Here is a 22,123-nt window from a genome sequence, read left to right on the forward strand (position 1 = left end):
CTCCCCAAGATTGGATGTCCACCCAGGCTCCTCAGCATCATCAGATCTTTCCACAAGGACATGAAGGGCACTGTTGTCTTCGATGGCTCCACATCAGACCCTTTTGACATCCGAAGCGGAGTGAAGCAGGGCTGTGTTCTTGCACCAACCTTGTTTGGGATTTTCTTCGCTGTCCTGCTGAAGCAGGCCTTTGGAACTGCAACAGAAGGCATCTATCTCCGGACCAGATCAGAAAGAAAGCTCTTCAACCTCTCCAGACTGAGAGCAAAATCCAAAGTCCAGCTGAAATGTCTGCGTGACTTCCTCTTTGCCGACGATGCAGCTGTCACTACCCACTCTGCCAAAGATCTCCAGCAGCTCATGGATCGTTTTAGCAAGGCCTGCCAAGATTTTGGACTGACAATCAGCCTGAAGAAAACACAGGTCATGGTTCAGGATGTGGACTCACCTCCCTGCATTACAATCTCTGAGCATGAACTGGAGGTTGTCCATGACTTTGTGTACCTTGGCTCAACGATCTCCGACACTCATTCTCTCGATACCGAGCTAAACAAGCGCATCGGTAAAGCAGCTACCACGTTTTCCAGACTCACAAAGAGAGTCTGGTCCAACAAGAAGCTGACGGAACATACCAAGATCCAGGTCTACAGAGCTTGCGTCCTGAGTACACTTCTGTACTGCAGCGAGTCATGGACTCTTCGCTCACAACAGGAGAGGAAACTGAGCGCTTTCCACATGCGCTGCCTCCGACGCATCCTCGGCATCACCTGGCAGGACAAAGTTCCAAACAACACAGTCCTGGAACGTGCTGGAATCCCTAGCATGTATTCACTGCTGAAACAGAGACGCCTGCGTTGGCTTGGTCATGTCGTGAGAATGGATGATGGCCGGATCCCAAAGGATCTCCTCTATGGAGAACTCTTGCAAGGAAAGCGCCCTACAGGTAGACCACAGCTGCGATACAAGGACATCTGCAAGAGGGATCTGAAGGCCTTAGGGATGGACCTCAACAAGTGGGAGACCCTGGCCTCTGAGCGGCCCGCTTGGAGGCAGGCTGTGCAGCATGGCCTTTCCCAGTTTGAAGAGACACTTTGCCAACAGTCTGAGGCTAAGAGGCAAAGAAGGAAGGCCCATAGCCAGGGAGACAGACCAGGGACAGACTGCACTTGCTCCCGGTGTGGAAGGGATTGTCACTCCCGGATTGGCCTTTTCAGCCACACTAGACGCTGTGCCAGAACCACCTTTTAGAGCGCGATACCATAGTCTTTCGAGACTGAAGGTTGCCAATACACATCTTGCGATCCACTGCCATAAATACAGTTACAGTGGCATGAGAAGCATGAGGTGTGGAGCTGCTAGCACAAAGGACTCAAGGGCTCTGCCCACCCATCAATAGCCAACACAGGCCCCACTGCAGCAAGTAAAGTGTGGGGGTGGGTCATGGGAAGCTGGGGAAAGATCGGAGCAGTTTGTGGATGGGAGGGAGCGGATCTTGGCAGAAGTGGTTCATGCTGAATCCTATCCCCCTTTTCAGGAAATGACCCACCCACTGACTCTCCTTGGACTTTCACCAGCAAAAGAGCTGGCTTCGGTCCAAGGAGACCCATTGACAGCTGGGTGGCCTACGAAGAGATAAGTAATATCTGTCGGCCACCTGGAGAGCACTAGCATGAAGTGCATGTTTCATTGGTGGCCCTGCAGAGTTATCCATATTCAATCAATCAGTTAAAACTCTTGATCAATTGCTAAGGATTTTTGGGTGTCCTGTTCTGGTTGCCATATTCCAGAAAGTATATAGTGGAAATGGAAAAGGTGCAGAAGAGAGCAACCAAAATGATTACTGGACTGGGGCATCTCTCTTATGATGAAAAGTTAAAGCGTTTGGGGCTCTTCAGTCTAGAAAAGAGGTGCCTGAGGGGGGACATGATTGAGACATACAAAATTATGTAGGGATGGACAGAGTGGATAGGGAGACACCAAAACCAGGGGATATCCACAAAAATTGAGCATTGGGAGAGTTAGGACAGACAAAAATATTTTTTTACTCAATATGTAATTAGTCTGTGGAACTCCTTAAGAACATAAGAACGGCCCCACTGGATCAGGCCATAGGCCCATCTAGTCCAGCTTCCTTTATCTCACAGCGGCCCACCAAATGCCCCAGGGAGCACACCAGACAACAAGAAGACCTGCAAGGCTTCCTGGGAATTGTAGTTAAGAACATAAGAACAGCCCCAATGGATCAGGCCATAGGCCCATCTAGTCCAGCTTCCTGTATCTCACAGTGGCCCACCAAATGCCCCAGGGAGCACACAAGACAACAAGAGACCTGCATCCTGGTGCCCTCCCTTGCATCTGACATAGCCCATTTCTAAAATCAGAAGGTTGCACATACACATCATGGCTTGTAACCCATAATGAATTTTTCCTCCAGAAACTTATCCAATCCCCTTTAAAGGCATCCAGACCAGATGCCATCACCACATCTTGCGGCAAGGAGTTCCACAGACCAACCACACGCTGAGTAAGAAATATTTTCTTTTGTCTGTCCTACCTCTCCCAACACTCAATTTTAGTGGATGTCCCCTGGTTTTGGTGTTATGTGAGAGTGTAAAGAGCAACTCTCTATCCAATTTATCCTTCCCATGCATAATTTTGTATGTCTCAATCATGTCCCCCCTCAGGCGCCTCTTTTCTAGGCTGAAGAGGCCCAAACGCCGTAGCCTTTCCTCATAAGGAAGGTGCCCCAGCTCAGTAATCATATTAGTCGCTCTCTCTTGCACCTTTTCCATTTCCACTATGTCTTTTTTGAGATGTGGTGACCAGACCTGGACACAGTACTCTAGGTGTGGCCTTACCATCGATTTGTACAACGGCATTATAATATTAGTTGTTTTGTTCTCAATACCTTTTTTAATGATCCCAAGCATAGAGTTGGCCTTCTTCACTGCCGCTGCACATTGGGTTGACACTTTCATTGACCTGTCCACCACCACCCCAAGATCTCTCTCCTGATCTGTCACACACAGCTCAGAACCCATTAGCATAGGAAGTGGTGATGACATCTTACCTAGATGCCTTTAAGAGGGGATTGGACACATTTCTGGAGGAAAAGTCCATCACAGTTTACAAGCTGAGATGGGTATGTGCATCCTCCTATTTTAGAAGGAACACCCCTCGGCATCCTGGAGGCAGTCTAAGGCATTGGGAGGACACGCACAGCCCATGGGAAATGCAGAAGTGCTTCTCATCAGTGACTCTTCAGTGACCAGAATTCCCTGAGGGAGGAAAGTTTGTAAACCATCCTAAGTTTTCCTTGGAAGGACGTGGCCATTTCCATAGTCAATGTCATGCTATGTCAGTTCTAATCCCCAGGCCTGGTTTATCTTCCCCAAAAATTCAACAGAAACATCTGAAGAAAGACCTTCCAAGGCCTTCCTTTGATGTATTCTGCATCCTCCCCAGGCCTCCCCAGGAGAGAGGGGTCTCTTTGCATCTGCAAGTCAAAATATTAAGTACCAGCTCTTTGATCTATTGTCTCTTGTCTGGACAATGGCTACTGGACAGATATTGCTGGGCAAGGCAAGGGGGGGGGAGATTATCTTTTGTTAACAATTCCCCCTAGGAGAACCTCCATGATTCTCACCGATGGGCTGGGTGGCAATTTATCAGCCTAGAAGTGCTGGTCTAAATTACCCAGTGTGATCCATAAAAAAACAAGGCCTCTCCATTGACGAAATGGTAATGTATAAGTAGTATTTGTCCATTGATTGCTTCTCTGGTCAGAGCTAGGATGGGGGGGAGGAAGCATTCTGGGAGGGGGGAAGCAGGCAGAAGGTGGGGAGAAGACGGGGGAGAGGGTGGGGGGAGGTGTGATGGGGAGGGAGGGAGGTGGGACCAGTGTATCGATGCTCCACCAGATCCTGAGCCTTCTCATCGGACTCGGCATCTGACATGAAGGCTCTTACTTCACCACCGACCCATTGCGGGGCTACTCCCTTTACCTGGGGGAAGGGACAAAAGTCCCCTTCTTCCAAGATGCCGCTTGCAGCTGCTGTGGGAGTATAGGATTGGGCTCTTAGTTTTACATCACAAGATCCGCAAGATCAGCAAGGCCTGGCAAAGGGACATTCTTTTTAAAAGGATTTGCTTTAATGCAATTTGTGCCATCCACGTAAGTTCTGGAAATGGAACCCTTGTGAATAATGAGACTCAACCGGTATTCTATATTCGGTAAGCACTAAAAGACCTGGAAGAAGGGGTCAGCAGAAAGCATGCTCTATCATTTAAAGTGGAAAAACGAGGAGAAAAAAAAATAAAGCGCTTTAATCTGATCAGTATGCAGATTAATGACCTCTGGGAATAAATCTTGACTGAATGACCATCTGCCATCAGAAATTCAAAATAGCTGACTAAACGAAGATAATTCAGACAAACGAAGGCGGCATCAAGAGCAAGCAGATATTGGGCAGTTGTGATTTGCCAGCAAATTTGCCAGCGGCTGCCTCTGATGACCTCATGGACAGGCCAACCCTGGAAAGAGCTTTGTACTGTCCATTCCAGGCTCCACTTCTTTTACAGGCTCCAAATCTAGCATCAAACATTGTCCTAGAATGGCCAAGCCACCCATCAGTTGAGTTAGAGAAGCGATTTTCAACTGTGCCGCGGCACATTGGTGGGCCGTGAATGGTCCACAGGTGTGCCATGGGAGTTTGGGGGAGGGTCATTTAGAAGGGCCATTGGGGGATTTGAGCCCCCCACCACTGACAGTGTAGTGTGCCTTGTTAATTATCAAAAAACTGATGGTGTGCCTTGACAGTTAGCAGTGTGCTGTGAGATGAAAAAGATGGAAATCACTGAGTTTGACTGTTGTCTTGGATATTGACCTTGCATGTTTGCTGCTCCAAAAGTGGCTAGAGCACTCAGTGGCGTAGCTGGAAGGGGAGCGGAGAACTCAGGCTGGCAGGGAGCCTCAGTGAAGCGGGCAAGTGGCCCCTCCCTTTGGAGCCATTCCCGGCGGGGGGAGCAAAACGGAGCCATACGGCTCCGTTTTGCTCCCTCCGCCGGGAATGGCTCCAAAGGGAGGGGCTGCTTGCCCGCCTCACTGAGGCTCCCTGCCACCCTGAGTGCTCCGCCCCCCTCCAGCTACTCCACCAAGAGCACTCTTTGCTACTTCTGCTTATGGAGAGGGAGACAGCATGGTTTCAGTTGTCCAGCTGCTCCAATATGCATATTCTTCCTCTGTAGCCTCCAGCGTTCTCTGTATGTTGTCGCCATCCTACAGGGCAGCTGGGTAGGATTTAAAACCACAAGAGAAAAAGAGCATTTGGCCCATGTCCAGCTACCATTTGGCTTGCCAAGGAAGATTGATGGAACTCATCATCATAGGATCTGTTCTCTAAATATTTAAGAAGTCAGGCGCGTGGCCTACGAGCAGCACTCTGTGAGTTATTCTTCAGGTGCTGTCGGGGCTGAAATGGAGGCAGTTGTCTAGTGGAAGATGGGAGCTATGCCAGCCAGGTCAGAGCTGAAGGAACCAGCCAGGAGTCAAAACAGAAAGACAAAATTGGGGAGCCAGCCAAGTAACAGAAAAAGGCAGAGCCATGAAAAACAACTGTTGCTCAGGCAAAATCCCAGCTAGAACTGGATGCCTTAGCAGCAACTATAGAGAGCCAGTGACCAGCTTGGACAGGCAGAACCACAACTTCCTCGCCTGGGAATCCATCACCGGCCAGGGAGAGATTCCAACGTTTAACCCTGGTGGCATGCCATGCAGAGCAGCTCTGCTCAGCACTTGCAAGTTCCTGATTTTGTTACCCTGCATGTGCCTGATCTTGTCTGATCTCGGAAGCTAAGCAGGGTCAGGCCCGGTTAGTACTTGGATGGGAGACCGCATGGGAATACCGGGTGCTGTAGGCTTATACCATAGTCTTTTGAGACTGAAGGTTGCCAACCATTTGGTAACCAGGGAATTGTTGACCTTCTCAGGTCCATCTTTCCAACACCTTTTAAATTAGTGTGAGAAACTGTATAGATTCTGGAATGCAGGCAGGCAGAGGCTGCTCAGGAAGACAGAGCAGAGTTGCTGCTGAACCTCATTTGACATGCATATGGCAGCCGCCCCCCCCCCAGGCAAGACTTGAAGGAAAGTGAAAACAGTGGCATAGCTAACAGGAAGCAGGGGGGTGAATAAAAGCGGATAAAAGCAGAAGTGACTTTTTTTTTTTTTTGCCTAAATGACCATTCTAAGGCCCTCAGAGACTGCAGGCAGATATGTGTGACCTCTCCAGAGATCAGAAGACTCTCCAGAGGGGGAGGGAGCCCAGCAACCCTCACCTCCCAGTGGTGTGGGGGAGCACTGGGGAGCTCTCCCACATCTACAATTAACTGAAACTGTGAATACGGGATCCACGGATGCAGGGGTCCTCCTATATTATAAACGATTTTACTTGGATGTGTTCACTGGAACTATAAAAATAAAAGAATGACTGGCTATGTGATGGCATCACTCATAATGATCACTGCAACTGATGAACTTTTCCGTCCTTTCTGCAGGATGGACTAAGTTTGCACGGTTGACACGAGCTTTGACAAACAGCCGGAGTGTTCTGCAGCAGCTAACTCCTATGAACAAAGCAGAGGTGGTTCATAAGCACTCGCGATTAGCCGAAGTAAGTGTCAGACATTTTAGAAATGGGCTTCGTCAGAATGCCAGATGCAAGGGAGGGCACCAGGATGCAGGTCTCTTGTTGTTTTGTGGGCTCCCTGAGGCATTTGGTGGACCACTGTGAGATACAGGAAGCTGGACTAGATGGGCCTAAGGCCTGATCCAGCGGGGCTCTTCTTATGTTCTTATGGTCTTATGTTCTTATGACATGTTCCTGCCTCTCAAATTAAATTAGCTGGAGAGAAGCAGAGCAGATAGTGGAACCATCAGCCACATCTAAGGTGCAAGCTGCAGATTAGGTGTACGTAGCAAAATCTTGGGCTGCTGGTTTCTAGTTTATTTATTTATTTAAAACATTCCTTGGCTGCTTTTCAATCCCATGACAGAACTGCTAAAGCAGCTTACAGGATTTCAACAGAGAAATATAAAATCAACTTTTAAAAGCAAGAATTAAAATAATACTGCAGAGCAACCAACAACAAAATACATAATGAATGTACAGAAGACCTAGAAGAATTCAAGTGGAAACTCTAATGAAACAAACACATTTTTGCTGCCTGCTTAAAAATGGGCAGCGTCTGGACCAGTTGGGCCTCCTGGGGAAATAATTTCACAGATGGGGGACTGCCACTGAGAAGACTCTACCCTGTGTCCCCAACACCCCTACCTTGGATGGTAGTGGGATAGGAAGCAAGGCTTCAGATGGAGGCTGCAGTTGGTAAGGTTAGGGTGGGAGATCCCCAGATCCCATTGTGTTTTCAGAAGGATGACAGGATTAAATTTAGGAATGGACTTGATACCAGTGGTGTAGCTATAGGGGGTGCAAAGCACTACGTTTTGAAGGGAGCCTCATTGCAGCATGCAAGTGGCCCCTTCCCCTCTCCTTCAGAGCCATTCCGGGTGGAAAGAGCAAAATGGGGTCATTCCCCGTGCCCGGAATGGCTCTGAAGGGGAGGGGGAGGGACTGCTTGCACACTGTGGTGAGGCTCCCTGCAAAATTTAGTGCTTTGCACCCCCTCTAGCTACGCCACTGCTCAAAACTATTTTGAAACTAAATTGTGACTTGAACTCACTTTCTAATCTACTGCTAAAGCTTATCTGCATATCTTTTGTTCCAGGTTCTCCAGCTGGGCTCTGATATTCTTCCACAATACAAGCAAGAAGCCCCCAAGACACCACCACATATAATTTTACACTACTGTGCATTTAAGACCACCTGGGATTGGGTCATCTTAATTCTTACCTTCTACACGGCCATCATGGTCCCTTACAACGTGTCCTTCAAAACAAAACAAAACAACATCGCATGGCTGGTCCTGGATAGTGTGGTAGATGTTATTTTTCTGGTGGACATTGTACTGAATTTTCATACAACCTTTGTGGGCCCTGGTGGGGAAGTCATCTCCGACCCCAAACTCATCAGGATGAACTACCTGAAAACGTGGTTTGTGATAGACCTCTTATCATGTTTACCTTATGACATCATCAATGCCTTTGAAAACGTAGATGAGGTAAGCCATCTCAACTCAAATTGGTCCTGGAATGCTTGAACATGGTTGCTGTTTCCTGTATTCTGGACATGTCACAACTCAAATGTGAAATCAGTTTGAAGCTAACTCTCTTCCACTGAGAGAATGGGATTTAGAAATAGACTATAAGAAGATGCTGTATAAAGCAGACTATCTAAAGAGCAGAATTAAACCAGAAAAAACTAGCACCTGAAAGTTGACAGTAGCAATGAACAACAGAGCATCTAGAAGAAAAGGACTAATATAGACAAATGGATCCCTGAAGTGAGGCGGAACAGATTGTATTGGTTGGCTCTCAGTATCCCTGGGAATCCATTCCCAGTCCCACTGCAGATACCTGCAGATATTGAGATCCATGGAGTACCCCTTAGAGAACCTCTGAATGCAACGGGAATTGCCTTCCAATCACATCTGGGGGTGTTCTGAGGCGTGGGGAGGCTGTGCAAGGTCTCTGCATGCCTCAGAAGGCCTCCCAGAGGCTTCTTAGAGGCTATCAGTTTTTCTTCAAACCAGAAGTGCCACTCAGAAGCTTCTGGGAGGCCTTCTGAGGTGTGTGGCTTCCCCCATGCCTCAGAACACCTCCTGGGCACGACCAGAAGGCACTTGTGGTTGCGTCTGAGAGGTTCAGTGAGGGCCTCCGGGCACTGGTCAAGACCCACAGTAAGTCAAATCCACAGGTCTGAAACCGGCGGATAAGGAGGGCCAACCTGTATCAATGGTGGATTGTGAGGGGTTCCGAGGGGTTGGTGGATTTGGTTTGTTTCACCCCAAGTCTGCTGCCACCACTTCTCTCCAGCGCACTGCTGAGACAAATGTCTGGTTCATGCTCATCTTTTGATGCTCCTCGTGCAGTTTCCTCAAAGCCAGAAGTGCAGAACTTCTGGCTTTAATCACAGGGTCAGTGTGAACAGAGGAGCTCCTTCATGCACGCAGTCCCTTTAAATACAACCGGAAGTCTTGCGCTCCTGGGTTTGACAAGACTGCATGAGTGGCAGCCTCAGTATCAACATGGGGGGGGCAGCACTTCAGGTTGTGCCACCTATGCTTTGTCCTGTAAATAAGTGGGTGCACTTTGGAACATTGTTGGAAGCGAGTGGAAAACCCCGGCAGACTTCATAGCCAGAGATGCCACATGAGGATATAGGAAGAACAGAGTCCCGTACTCCCTAGGTGTCCTTGTAGTTTTAACGTCCCCCTTCTCCACAAGCCCTGCCTGTCAACATGATGAGTGTTTTATTATTAGTTGTGAATAAGGAGTGGTTTGCTGTGATAATGCCCCAAATGTACAGTAATTTTGCACAAAGCAATGCAGTAATCTGTTGTGGTGGGTCTCCATTCAGTGCGCAAATTCCTCTTTTGGCATGCTGTGCTGTTATCATTGGCAACCACTTATGTGTTACTCTTTTTTTTTTTTTAATTGCTAGGACCATATTGCTTAACAAATGATTCTATTCTGGAGTAAACTCTATGAACACACACACACAAACACACTGAGTTATAGGGGAACAGCTTGGTTTGGGGATGAAACAGAAAAATAAAAAAAAAAATGATGCAGTGCAGCAACTGTTGCCCTGCACATGCCTGATCTCGTCTGATCTCAGAAGCTAAGCAGGATCAGGCCTGGTTAGTACCTGGATGGGAGACCGCCTGGGAACACCGGGTGCTGTAGTCTTATACCATAGCCTTTCGAGACCGAAGGTTGCCAACCATCAGTGTGCTATCACAGTGCTCTTGAAATGAATAGGGAGAAATACATCTCTTGGAATCCCACATCCTGGAGTTTCACATCAGAAGCATCACTACGGTTAGTGCCCCCTGGTGTGAGAAATCATGGTGTCACCCCTAAGGACACCCTCCCATACGAGACCATACAGAATCCTTAGTAATGTTTTTTTTTATTCTAATGTTATTTGTAAATCATAATTACTGTAGATCACTGAATGTTACGGCAATAATCGTGACAATTAGCAAAATTAAAATGACACCTATACATTGCGGTATCGTGCATTTTTAAACAAAACTTATTTTATTCAAAAATAAAATGTTTTAAATAAATAAAATGGTTTTAAATGGTTTGTTGTTATAAACCATTCTGTGCTTTATATCGCTGATTTTAAGCATTGATTTAGTAACTCAGGGCCCAGTCCTATCCTTGGCTACCATGCCGGGGGATTCAGTGGCACCCAAAGGGCTGCTGCTGTATCCTGTGGGGCCAAGAAAGATGTGTGAGGTCTCCTGTGTAGAGCTGCAGTAGCCCCTATGGATCTCCTCAGAACTGCACCAGCTATTTAGCTGGCACAGGACGGAGAAGACCTGTTGGGCTCTGAGGTCCAGGAGGGAGAATGGGATTCGGCAGCAGCCTCTGCTGCCACCCCTGCCCCCTCCTAGGCCTTAACTGCCCCCCTGGGCTGCCCACCCACCCTCACCCAGTTTGGCCCCTCCCTCCCATTCCCTCCCCTACCCTAGAAGGCTTTTCTGCTTCTTGGTGGAATACTTACCACTGCACAGACCTCCTGCGCATTCCACCGGTGCACAAGCCCAGCGCCAACTGGCACTGGTCTCTCTGCCAGCACCACTCAGCTTCAAGCCACTACAATGTGCCTTATGGCACATTTATAATGGCCATTGCCAGGTCAGTACACAGCCTGCCAGTGCTGCCCCGGGTTAGGATCAGGCTGTAGAGTGTTAACCATTTTCTACCATTGGTGTGCTTTTGCACCACCGGTAACAAATGCAGTCATTCTGGTGTCACTCCCTCTCTGGGGTGTCACCCATGGTGGTCTCCCCAGCCCCCTAGCGACCCCCCCCAATTCACAAGTCTTCTATCAGTTCAAGAATAATCAGATTCATTCTCCTTAAGTGAGCTGATGTGCCGCAAAGGTTAAAAGACTGGACTGACAATCAGGAAGTTCTTGATTCAAATCTTGTCTCCCTTGTTGGTCTTAAGACTGGCACATCCAAGAGGCAGTTGCCTCTGGCAGTAGACTGGCAAAAGCACCTCTCTGCCCATTTGCCTCCACCAGTCCTTTCACTTTCCCCAGTTTCCATAAGCTTCTGAGGAGATACCTAGTTTTCTTCTTAGCTTCTGGTCACAGGTGATTTAGTTGGAGAATCAGCCCAAGGGCTGTTTAACCTCTCTCATCTCACACGTCACAGCCCTGATCAACCCCAAATCCCACACTTGGCTGCTTTTTGATGAGGGGTGAAAAAAGATGTGAGGCACAATTATCATTCAATGATTGATTCCTTGTGCATTTGAAAATGCACAAACTGTTCAGTGGTGCAAAGCTGCCTTCTTTCTAGCAATCCATTTGTAAAGGAATGCTGTCTCCAAGCAGGAGCTGACTCAAGAGTTACATTTTAACAAATAATTGCTTTTGACAAAGGCTTTTGAAATGGGGAATTATTTCAGGATCGTGGGAATTACTCATGACATTCAACTGGCACCAAACTGGTTTTGCCATTTCAAAATGGCGCCAGGGCAGAGCACCAATATAATGATTCCAGTGCCCACTGCTTCTCTACTAAAGGGACTCATTTACTTTGCCTGTGTGGGAAAGAAGCAAGAAATCTGAACCTCACTGCAGTGGCGTCACTAAGGGGATGCGGGTCACACCAGGTGATGCGCGCACAGGGGATGACACCACTACTCACCAAAAATTTTTAAATCTTGGTATTTTCCAATAATTCCATCACATTATATATCAATCAAAGTGTAATTTCATGAAGAATGCGATGAAATAAAACACATTGAAATAACTATATTCTATCAAATGTTAGAGCCAAAAAACCAATGGGAGGGGTGATGGTACATCACAATGCCCACTGCCCAGGGGGTTGCCCCGCCCACTGCATAGGAAGAGATCCCTCATAGGAGTAATGAACTGGCCTTCCGCACCAGCTGACACAAACCCTGGTGATGCCACTGCTTCACTGGCTAAACAAAAAGTGTTTGACAACAAATTCCAGCCACAGTTCATGAACTTGAGAGACAGCATGTACTTTCTAGGCAGTAAGACTCAGATTTAATTCCTGGCATCTCCAGATTAAAGGATCTCAAGTGAAATGGCTGGGGAAATTCCCAATGATGTATTCAAGTCCCTAACCCCAAGTCTCATTTCTACTCTCAAGTCCTTGCTTAAATTCTCAAGTCGTTCAAGCCTCAAGTCACAACTCAAGTCTCTAAAGAAAAAAGGGATGTGGTAGTGGTGTGTGTGTGTGGATGGAGTTGTAAGCACCCCCCATAGCAAGCAGTTCCAGGTGCCTACTCCCTACCGCCCAGCTGGGTCGAGCCACAAGTCTCTCAGTCTCAGGTTGAATTAGAGTCAGTGATTGATGGAACTTAAGTCTGACTTGGCAGCAAGTCATGGGACTTGAGTCTACACCACTGGAAAGTCCTTTCCCTGATATTTTCAGAACTGCTACCAGCTAGCATAAACAAGAATGGGTTAGGTCCCTGGGTGTGATCTGGGGGATGGGGGGGATAAATGAAACAGTATGTTTGCTGAAGCTAAGTAGGTTCTGAACTGGTCAGTAGCTGACATGCCTGCCACCTTGAACTGCAGCATGCAAGGAAGGTGAGGTTTAAATGGACAAATGATCTGACTTGACAGAAGGTCTGACCTGACCTTATGTCAAAAGATTGTAATTTGAAATGTATTCGGCAACATGTACCAGTTGGAAATGGAACATTTCAGTCCTTGGGAAGTTTATGCACTTGTTGAAGACTCTGCATTAGCTGCTGTTTGCTTGCAGAATGTTGTGATACTATAGAAGGAGGTCACACAATGTGGAGGAAATGGGATTTGGGTACTTTGTTCACAAAGAAAGCTCCAATTTGTTTTTTTTCATGCCCTACTGGAGGTGCAGGTTTACCTGCTATAAAATATTGAGCCAGGAAGATCACGGCAATTCTGGAAAGAGCTGGTTGATGTGACAAGAACAGCAAAAAACAGGATGAGGAGAATCCCAAGTAGTGATGGAGAGCTAAGTTGACATGATAAAGAGGAGATTAGGTGTGGAAAAGGAGTATTAGGGAAGATCCAGAAGAACCACGTGGAAGAATGTTTAGCGGCAATTCTACTGTGTAGTGTCAAATGAAGAGAGAACTAGATCTTTTATATAACCTGATTGCTTGCTAATTACCAGAGGTGTTCAGCTGATATTTTTGGAGCGAGCAGCACATGATGGCTAACATATGTTTCCTTAAGGGGCTTTAATAGATGGTGGGTGTTAGCTACAACAAAACCTCATATGATTGAGTGGGGAGGAAAACAGTTGGGATTTGGAAAATAGCCAGAAAACGAGGCAAAAGTCTGCATTTTGCAACTAATTGGCTGGAGATGTCTTAGAGACCAAGCCTATGTATGTCTACTCAGAAGTAAGTTCCATTATAGTCAATTGGGCTTACTCCCAAGAAAGTGTGAATAGGATTGTAGCCTTAGGAGAGGCGTCAAGTACTGTTTTGCTTAGGGCAGCAATTCTCAATGTTTTTATTCTTACGGCACACTGACCTCTTTGGTCTTCTCTATGGTCCTTGCCCCTTGTGATGTCACTTCTGTCTTCCAGGGGACTCTTCTGGGTTCTGAGCTCTTTTCTACAACTGTTTGTTGTATTGAATTGTATGCCCCTCTTCTTCCAGGTCATGTTTTACTGACCTACATACTTAACAGCTATAACTTTATACCCCCATAAGATGAGGTCTTTACAAAAGTGAATCATGTGATCCATGGTCATAAAGGCCACATTGCTATAGAAACTGGAGTCCCGCTGCTGAGCACGTTGCAGGTATTGCCGTAAATGGACTTAGTCCAGCAAAATAGCTGATGTGGGTTCAGGGAGACCCATTGGCAATTAAGGGCACAATCCAGAGGTGCCCTTGGGCTGGTGCAAGTCCATAAGGCAAGTTTGCACCTCTTTGGGAGTTGGCAAGGCTGTCGCACAGAGGCGAGCCGCCCTGCAGAGGCTGACACAAGCCTCTGCACCAATGGAGACCCCAAGCCTTGCATCAGCCCCACTGGGCCGATGCAAGGATCTGGGGTGGGTGGGGAGGAGGCGGGAGGGAGATATTCCAGGGTGGGGGGGAGGGCGGTGGGCAGCCCCAGGGGCGGGCGGGCGGGCGGAGAGGTAGGGCTGGCACCAAGCAGTTATGCCAGATCCCAACCCCCGTTCAAAGGGAGTTTGGAGCAGCTTAAAGCTATTGTGCTCTCCTTGGACTTGTGCCACCTCAGGAGATAGTGGAAGTCCGAGGAGACCCATTGGGGCCTGTGTGCCTTACCCAGAGGTAAGGGGAAAAGTTTCCCCTTACCTCTGGCTGAGCCACTTTGGGCCCCTATCCCGCGCTGGTTACAGCGCAAGCCTCTTGGTTTGCCTATTCCAGCGCAGAGTAGGATTGCACCCTAAGCAGCCTACCAGGAGGTAAGTAGACATTTTTACTTACTGGCTTTCTGATCCCCCAGCCACCATTGCACGCAGCTCATGCTCTGTTGGCACAGCTCCATGGCAGAAGCCAAGGGCGAATGGCTACTTGCAAGCCTGGGTTAGAAACGGGAGACTCGTTTTCAATGGAATGAATTTCTGTGGCTGATGTGATAGATGTGGCTGTAGTTCACCTCATTTCCTCACCAGTGGTGCAGAAAACCTCCGTGTGTTAACATTCGCTGAGCATTACAAGCCTTATAAATGAAAAGCTAACACAATTAGCTCAGAAGTACTACAGTTTTCTATAATTTACCAGAAGCGTTACTTCTCGTAAAGCCCTTGAATGGAAGGTTTATGAGCTCGGATCCCAGAGTGCTACGGAAAATGGAGATGAGCTGATGATTATAATGAGAATGTACCTAATGTGCATTAATACTCAAACCTAACCCTGGCTTCTTTAATGTCTGGTGGAGAGGGTGGGAAGCCCCACACAGGATTGCCCCCAGGGGGAGCAGGTATAAAGGAGAACAGGACTCCTGCTAATTTTGAACCAGACTAGGTAGGCAGCAGCAACTGTTATCCTGCACATACTGGATCTCATCTGATCTTGGAAGCTAAGCAGGGTCAGGCCTGGTTAGTACTTGGATGGGAGACCGCCTGGGAATACTGGGTGCTGTAGGCTTATACCATAGTCTTTCGAGACTGAAGGTTGCCAGCCAACCAGGTAGGCACATGTACAGTTACACATATGAGTTATTGCTAAATCCTTATAAAGTGGAGTGGTGGGGGTGTCTTTTAAAGGAACCCCCATAAACGGCCTTTTGTCAACTATTTTTCTCTCAGTAGATCTTTAAGTACATCTTCCCAGCAACATAAGGCTGTGAATTAGCAGCTGGGAGAGAAGCATGAGTTCATCACCCTCTTCTCTCATGCTCCCCCCCTTCCCCCCCCCCAAATGACCTCTCCCCAGAGTTTTTCTCTCAGTGGAGCTCTGGAAGTAACCCTCACTACAGGGGCAGGGAACAGAGCAAGTATAAGTACTGTACAACAGTGGCGTAGCTAGAGGGGGTGCAGAGGATTAAGTTTTGCAGGAAGCCTCACCATGGCTTGCAAACAGCCCCTCTCTCTCCCCCTTCAAAGCCAGGCATTCTGCTTCCATTTTGCTCAGCCCACCTGGAATGGTTCTGAAGGGGAGGGACTACTTTCATGCTGTGATGAGGCTCTCTGCAATACTTAGTGCTTGGCATCCACTCTAGCTATGCCACTGCTGTACAATGTCACAGAGAAGTGAAATTTGTATACGTATCCCCTCCCTTTTGAGGCATAAGGGAAGAAGGAGAACATGCATGAGTGGCTATGGGAAGTCTTTGGCATTGACCAGGGCTCTTGTGCACCCGTAGTCACAACAAAACATAGTCTCGAGAGTGTGTGTTTTCCATTGTCTTGTGGCCCTGAAGGCCTTACTTGTGCAGAAAGCTATAATCTGTGGCATACTGGGGAAATGATGTAAAAGATGGGATGCCATAAATATTTTGTGGCATGAAAGGGTAAAGGGAAATTTAGTTTATACATGCTGCTCCTAGGTAATCAACCAAATCAAGCCAATAAAAGTTAGCAAAGGTACCCCAAGGATGAAGTTGGCCTGAAGCGTATATTTACAGTGTCTCCGTTTATGCAAGATTTATAACTGATCACTGAGGGTATAGGTATTGAATTTTAATTACCCTTCTCAAACATGTCCCCTCCCCCCCCATGCACTGTATATATTAGTGGAGAAACAGATGTTGGGCACACGTTATTTAAATTCAAATCCTTTGTGAGAGACATACTAATGAATGCCGGGTCTAATTGAGGGCTTGTTCAGTCTCTGAAGCTTTGCGGAGATGCTTTGAGGCCTTCTCTCTTTTTACTCATTGGTATTAGGGGAGAAGAAAGGAAGGAAGGGAAAGGCGGTTTTGCTCAGGAAACCAGGGAAATGAAGTAATCCTCTTGGATGCAGACTTCGAAGAACGCTGATGGCAGCAGTGTAGATTTGTAACATTTAAGTTGCTGCACACCGCAGGGAATTGGTGGGGGGGAAATAATGGCAGTACGCCTGGAGGTTCTCCAGGGTGGAAATCTGAATGCAATGCAGAAAGTGAGCAGAAAGCGAACAGGGAGTATTCTGTATTGCAGTGAACAAAGGGGGAAGGTGGTGATGATAGCTGTGGTTTGTAGTGATGGTGAAGCCTCCAGAAGTGACTGGCTCCACTGCCCAGCTGTTGTGAAAGGGGGCACAGTGGATGGAGAGTCTCTGCCTTTCCTTGATGAGCAGCTCTGACCTTAAGAAGAGAAAGGGAAGATAGGAAAGCCTAGGTAAAGGGGAGAGGGAGAATCAAAGGAGGGAACCAGAGTGCAGGCAGAGAGGAACCAGAGAGAGTAGACCAATGGAGTGAAGGTAGAAGGAGATGGTCTAACTCAGAGGTGTCAAACTTGTTTCATGCAGTGGGTTGAACAGCATTCATGATACCTGCTGAAGTCTGGATGTGATGTCATCAAGGAGGACGTGATGTCATTGAGCAGGTCATGACCAGGAAAAGCACTGTTTCTCACCTCGGCACTCATGACAGAAGAGAAAATATGCAAATCTTGATCATATTTCAAGATATGGAGAGCCCAATTATCATGCAGATGGCCCTTTCAGCAGTGACACCTCAACATAGGCTCAGCGAGAGCAACTGATGCTGGGAGAGCTTGACGGCCAAATAAAGAGCATCTGGTCCGTGGGCCTTATGTTTGAGACCCCTGATCTAACGGAGAGTAAGGTAGCTTCACATCATAGGCATATTATGCTGTTCTCTAAGGGCACAGTCCTAACCAACTTTCCATTACTGGGATAAGGGCATTGCAGCTTCAAGGAGGAAGCCTTCATGCCTGCCCCCGAACTGCAGGATGCAGCACATGCCCCATTGGCACAGCTATGTGAGAGGTGGAAGGTTGGTTAGGATTTGGACCTAAATCCTTTCTCTTAAAAAGAACTCTTGCTACCTTTATTGGGAGGGGGTCCTCAAAGATGTAGGCTGCTAAACACCAGAAAAGAAGGATTAAAGAGCTCATAGGGCCTTTCAGAACTAAGCTCTTTATAAGTAGCTCAACTCGAAATGCCTCATTTTCAGGGCTCATTTGCTTGCAGACTTTCCACCAGTTTATGAGATGCCTACAATCCATTAAAAATCCACCAGCCCAGCTAATACGGCAACACTAGTGCAACTCTCACCCCCAAAACAATAGGTTGGAGGACGAATAATCGAGAAGGTGCCAGTTCCTATCCCAGCATCTTCAGTTTGAAAAGAGTCAGGCAGGGCCTACAGCTGCTGCAGAAGTAAGTTTTGGGGGACACAGGACACTTTCAAGTTTAGAGCCTAAGTTACCTAGTTGGCAACCTTCAGTCTCAAAAGACTATGGTATCGCGCTCTGAAAGGTGGTTCTGGAACAGCGTCTAGTGTGGCTGAAAAGGCGAATCGGGAGTGACAATCCCTTCCACACTGGGAGCAAGTACAGTCTGTACCTGGTCTGTCTCCCTGGCTATGGATCTTCCTTCTTTGCCTCTTTGCCTCAGACTGTTGGCAAAGTGTCTCTTCAAACTGGGAAAGGCCATGCTGCACAGCCTGCCTCCAAGCAGGCCGCTCAGAGGCCAGGGTTTCCCACTTGTTGAGGTCCACTCCTAAGGCCTTCAGATCCCTTTTGCAGATGTCCTTGTATCGCAGCTGTGCTCTACCTGTTGGGTGCTTTCCTTGCACGAGTTCTCCATAGAGGAGATCCTTTGGGATCCAGCCATCATCCATTCTCACGACATGACCGAGCCAATGCAGGCATCTCTGTTTCAGCAGTGCACACATGCTAGGGATTCCAGCACGTTCCAGGACTGTGTTGTTTGGAACTTTGTCCTGCCAGGTGATGCCGAGAATACGTTGGAGGCAGTGCATGTGGAAAGCATTCAGTTTCCTCTCCTGTTGTGAGTGAAGAGTCCATGACTCGCTGCAGTACAGAAGTGTACTCAGGACGCAAGCTCTGTAGACCTGGATCTTGGTATGTTCCGTCAGTTTCTTGTTGGACCAGACTCTCTTTATGAGTCTGGAAAACGTGGTAGCTGTTTTACCGATGCGTTTGTTTAGCTCGGTATCGAGAGAAAGAGTGTCGGAGATCGTTGAGCCAAGGTACACAAAGTCATGGACAACCTAAGAGAGCCTAAGTACGATGATGCTAATTTTCTGCAGTGATTTTCTATATTGAAAAGAGTTTAGAGAGACTTAGGAGTGTGTTTGGTTTTCCGTATTACTGGATCTAGCTGCCAACCCTGAGCAAGCAGGTAGACCAGGTAGAGTTAGGCTCCAAAAACTTTTACAGCTGTCACCACCCTACCCTGTTTCACCCCCTCTCTGCCCCCTTCTGTTCACCCTCACTGCCACCCTCCCTCTGCTCTGTTTCTCCCCTTTCCCCTTTGAGAAGGGCCCCAAAATAAACTCTGTACTCCTGATAAAATTCCTCTTAGATGCCCTGAGGTCAAGCAGGTGGTGGTGGGACCTGATCTGAGAATCCCATTGTGAGCTCCTACATCTTGTTGGAACTGAACCTTGATGAAATATTTCAAGGAAGTGCATCATCCACCAGCAAGTGCCCTCCAACAGTGATTGCTTACTTCACGTGGATAGCTTTCCTTTGGGGGAGTGGGCACCTGTATTCCCGACAGGGTTAGATTTAGCCTTGCGCTTTCTAGTTGCTGATGGAGTTTAATGCATGAAGTTAAGAAATCTTAAATATGCATGTTGTCTTTTAGAATCGGCTTGCGATTGGAAAAAAGAAGCACTCCAGACGCAATGTGTTTCGGCTTCATCCAAAGCCAAAAATAAACTCCAGTGTTTTGCAGCTTGATAATATAATTAGCCAACATTTCGACTAGACTGGCTTGATAATGACTTGCAGGGAAGGACAATTTAAACTTGGCATGGGAAGAACGAACGCTTGCCCTGTTGCCTTCTGTTAAATGAAACGTCTTTGCGGCTGAATCTTCAGCTGTGGAATTATTTTGTTGAAGTGCTTCTACATTGAGTTAGTAATGATTCTGTTACGTGGGAACTGGTTTGTTTATATATACACATAAAGAGCCTATGATTTTCTCTCACTGCATTATAACTGCTAATGCGATACATATGGCCATTGAATGTGGGGGGGGGGGACCCATTAATATCCAAGCAAAAACTCTCTTCTATAACGCAGTCAGAACTGCTTGTTGGCATAAAACACTGCAATGGCTAATTAGCTCTCTGTGGTTAGACATATGTCTTGCCTTAGGAACTTGGTAGGCAGAAGATGTGGTATGGCCATGCATTCAGCTGTTTAGAAACTCAAGGGGCAAATTTCCCTGAAATCACAGTACTACCAAGTGAATGAGATCTATGTGACAAGTCAAGTCATAAGAACAAAAAAAGCCTCGCTGGATCAGGCCATAGGCCCATCTAGTCCAGCATCATGTATCTCACAGCAGCCCACCAAATGCCCCTGGGAGCACGCCAGATAACAAGAGACCTGCATCCTGGTGCCCTCCCTTGCATCTGACATAGCCCATTTCTAAAATCAGGAGGTTGCACATACACATCATGGCTTGTAACCCATAATGGGTGTTTCCTCCAGAAACTTGTCCAATCCCCTGTTAAAGGCATCCAGGCCAGATGCCGCCACCACATCCTATGGCAAGGAGTTCCACAGACCGACCACACGCTGAGTGAAGAAATACTTCAGTCCCATTGATACTGATGGGAATCCAGGGTGGGCAACTGTTGCTGGACTGGCGCTCTAGCAAATGTTGGCTAAGGATGTCACTGAGTTTTGTATTTCCTTGGCTGCCCATAATTCCCACCTCAAATAAGGTGAACATCTTAGCACTGTGAATTCTTCTCTGGAATGGACTACAAAATGAGTTTTTTCCACACAGCTGCGGGCAGCCCAATTCTAACCAGTGCTGGTGCAGCAGGGTAGTGTGGTGGCCCACACTGTATCCAGTGCTGGCAAACAGCAGGCTGGAGGTCTCCTCGAAGGAAGGAGACATTTGTCTTCTTACCCTGTGTAAAGACCCAGCCTGCTTAATGGGCCTACTCAGATCTGTGCCTGCCAAATGGCCGGTGCAAGTCTGGAACGCCCTGTGTCAGGCTTTCAAGACCAGGAAGGGGAATAGGATTTGGTGTGCACCAGTACCGCCAATCCTGCCTTATCCTGAACCTGATTCACCCACTCTCTGTCTTTCCCCACCCTGTTGCCACCTCTCCTCCCTCCCCCCAGTCCCTGCACTGCTTGGCAGATGCTTCCATGCTCCATCAGGGGTGCTGTCTGGATCCAGTACCAGCAGTGCTCGCTCACTGTGTGTTGTGGAGTGCTTAATGTCACTTTTGCAACACTCTAGGCTGGCAAAGGGGTCACTGTGCCTGGGCAAACCAAGTTCAGAACTGTGCCAAAAGTATGCTAAAAACGTCAATGTTTTCAGTTCCTGTCTTGGGCAACAATTAGTGCTCCTGCGGGGCTAGATTGAGTTCCAAAATGGATTTTACGGCCCCAGGGAGAAGCGGACAAGCAAACCACTAAGCTTTGAGGAGAACCAGGCTTTGCAGCCCTGGAACTCATCTGACTAAGCCGGTGGTATAATTTGAGGCAACTGTTACCCTGTACATGCCTGATCTCGTCTGATCTCAGAAGCTAAGCAGGGTCAGGCCTGGTTAGTACTTGGATGGGAGACCGCCTGGGAATACTGGGTGCTGTAGGCTTATACCATAGTCTTTCGAGACTGAAGGTTGCTAACCAATTCGAGGGGTTGCAAAGCACTAAGTTTTGCAAGGAGCCTCACTGCAGCCTGCAAGGGGCCCCTCCCCTTTGGGGCCATCCCAAATGGGGGGAGCAAAACAGAGGTGGACGCCTGTCTCTGAAGGGGAGGGGGGAGAGGCCCCTTGCACGCTGCAGTAAGGCTCCCTGCAAAACTTAGTGCTTTGCACCCCCTCTAGCTACGCCACTGGACTAAGCTCCGGGAAGCTTTCTAACCTCAGTAGCCTACAATACAAGCAAAGGTTTTCATTTCAGTCTCTGCAGGCTATCCCTCTGGCCAGTGTCGCCACGAGGGTTTTTGTCATCTGGTACGGGAGGCCAGCTCATCACCCCCATGATGGATGGGGAAGCCAGTGCATCACCCCCATGAGGGACCTCCTCCCAGGCAGTGGGCGGGGCAATGCCCTGGGCAGCGGGCATGGTTATGCACCATTGCTCCACTCCTACTGTATTTTTGGCTATAGCTTTTGATAGAATAGAGATATTTCAACACAGTTTGTTTCATTGCATTCTGCATGAAATTGCGCATCGAATGATATATAACATGATGGCATTATTCAAAAATACCAAGATTTAAAAAATCTTGGCCAGTAGTGTCACCCCCCATTGTGCATCACCCAGTGTGGCCCGCACCCCCCTAGGGACGCCACTGAGTCAA

General features: G+C 47.8%; 1 protein-coding gene and 4 pseudogenes across 1 annotated transcript in view; all 5 read left to right on the forward strand.

Moving 5' to 3' along the window:
• KCNH5 (potassium voltage-gated channel subfamily H member 5) overlaps positions 1-22,123 on the forward strand; it is a 199,795-nt gene that overhangs the window by 54,056 nt on the left and 123,616 nt on the right. The window contains exons 5-6 of the mRNA XM_066612337.1: positions 6,556-6,671; positions 7,786-8,178. Coding sequence (XP_066468434.1) covers positions 6,556-6,671; positions 7,786-8,178 — 509 coding nt within the window. The remainder of the gene's footprint in view (positions 1-6,555; positions 6,672-7,785; positions 8,179-22,123) is intronic.
• LOC136637598 (5S ribosomal RNA) lies at positions 5,801-5,919 on the forward strand (annotated as a pseudogene).
• On the forward strand, positions 9,749-9,868 carry LOC136637072 (5S ribosomal RNA; annotated as a pseudogene).
• On the forward strand, positions 15,179-15,298 carry LOC136637832 (5S ribosomal RNA; annotated as a pseudogene).
• LOC136636982 (5S ribosomal RNA) lies at positions 21,291-21,410 on the forward strand (annotated as a pseudogene).

Source organism: Tiliqua scincoides, chromosome 1, assembly GCF_035046505.1.
Source record: "Tiliqua scincoides isolate rTilSci1 chromosome 1, rTilSci1.hap2, whole genome shotgun sequence".
Lineage (NCBI taxonomy): Eukaryota > Metazoa > Chordata > Lepidosauria > Squamata > Scincidae > Tiliqua > Tiliqua scincoides.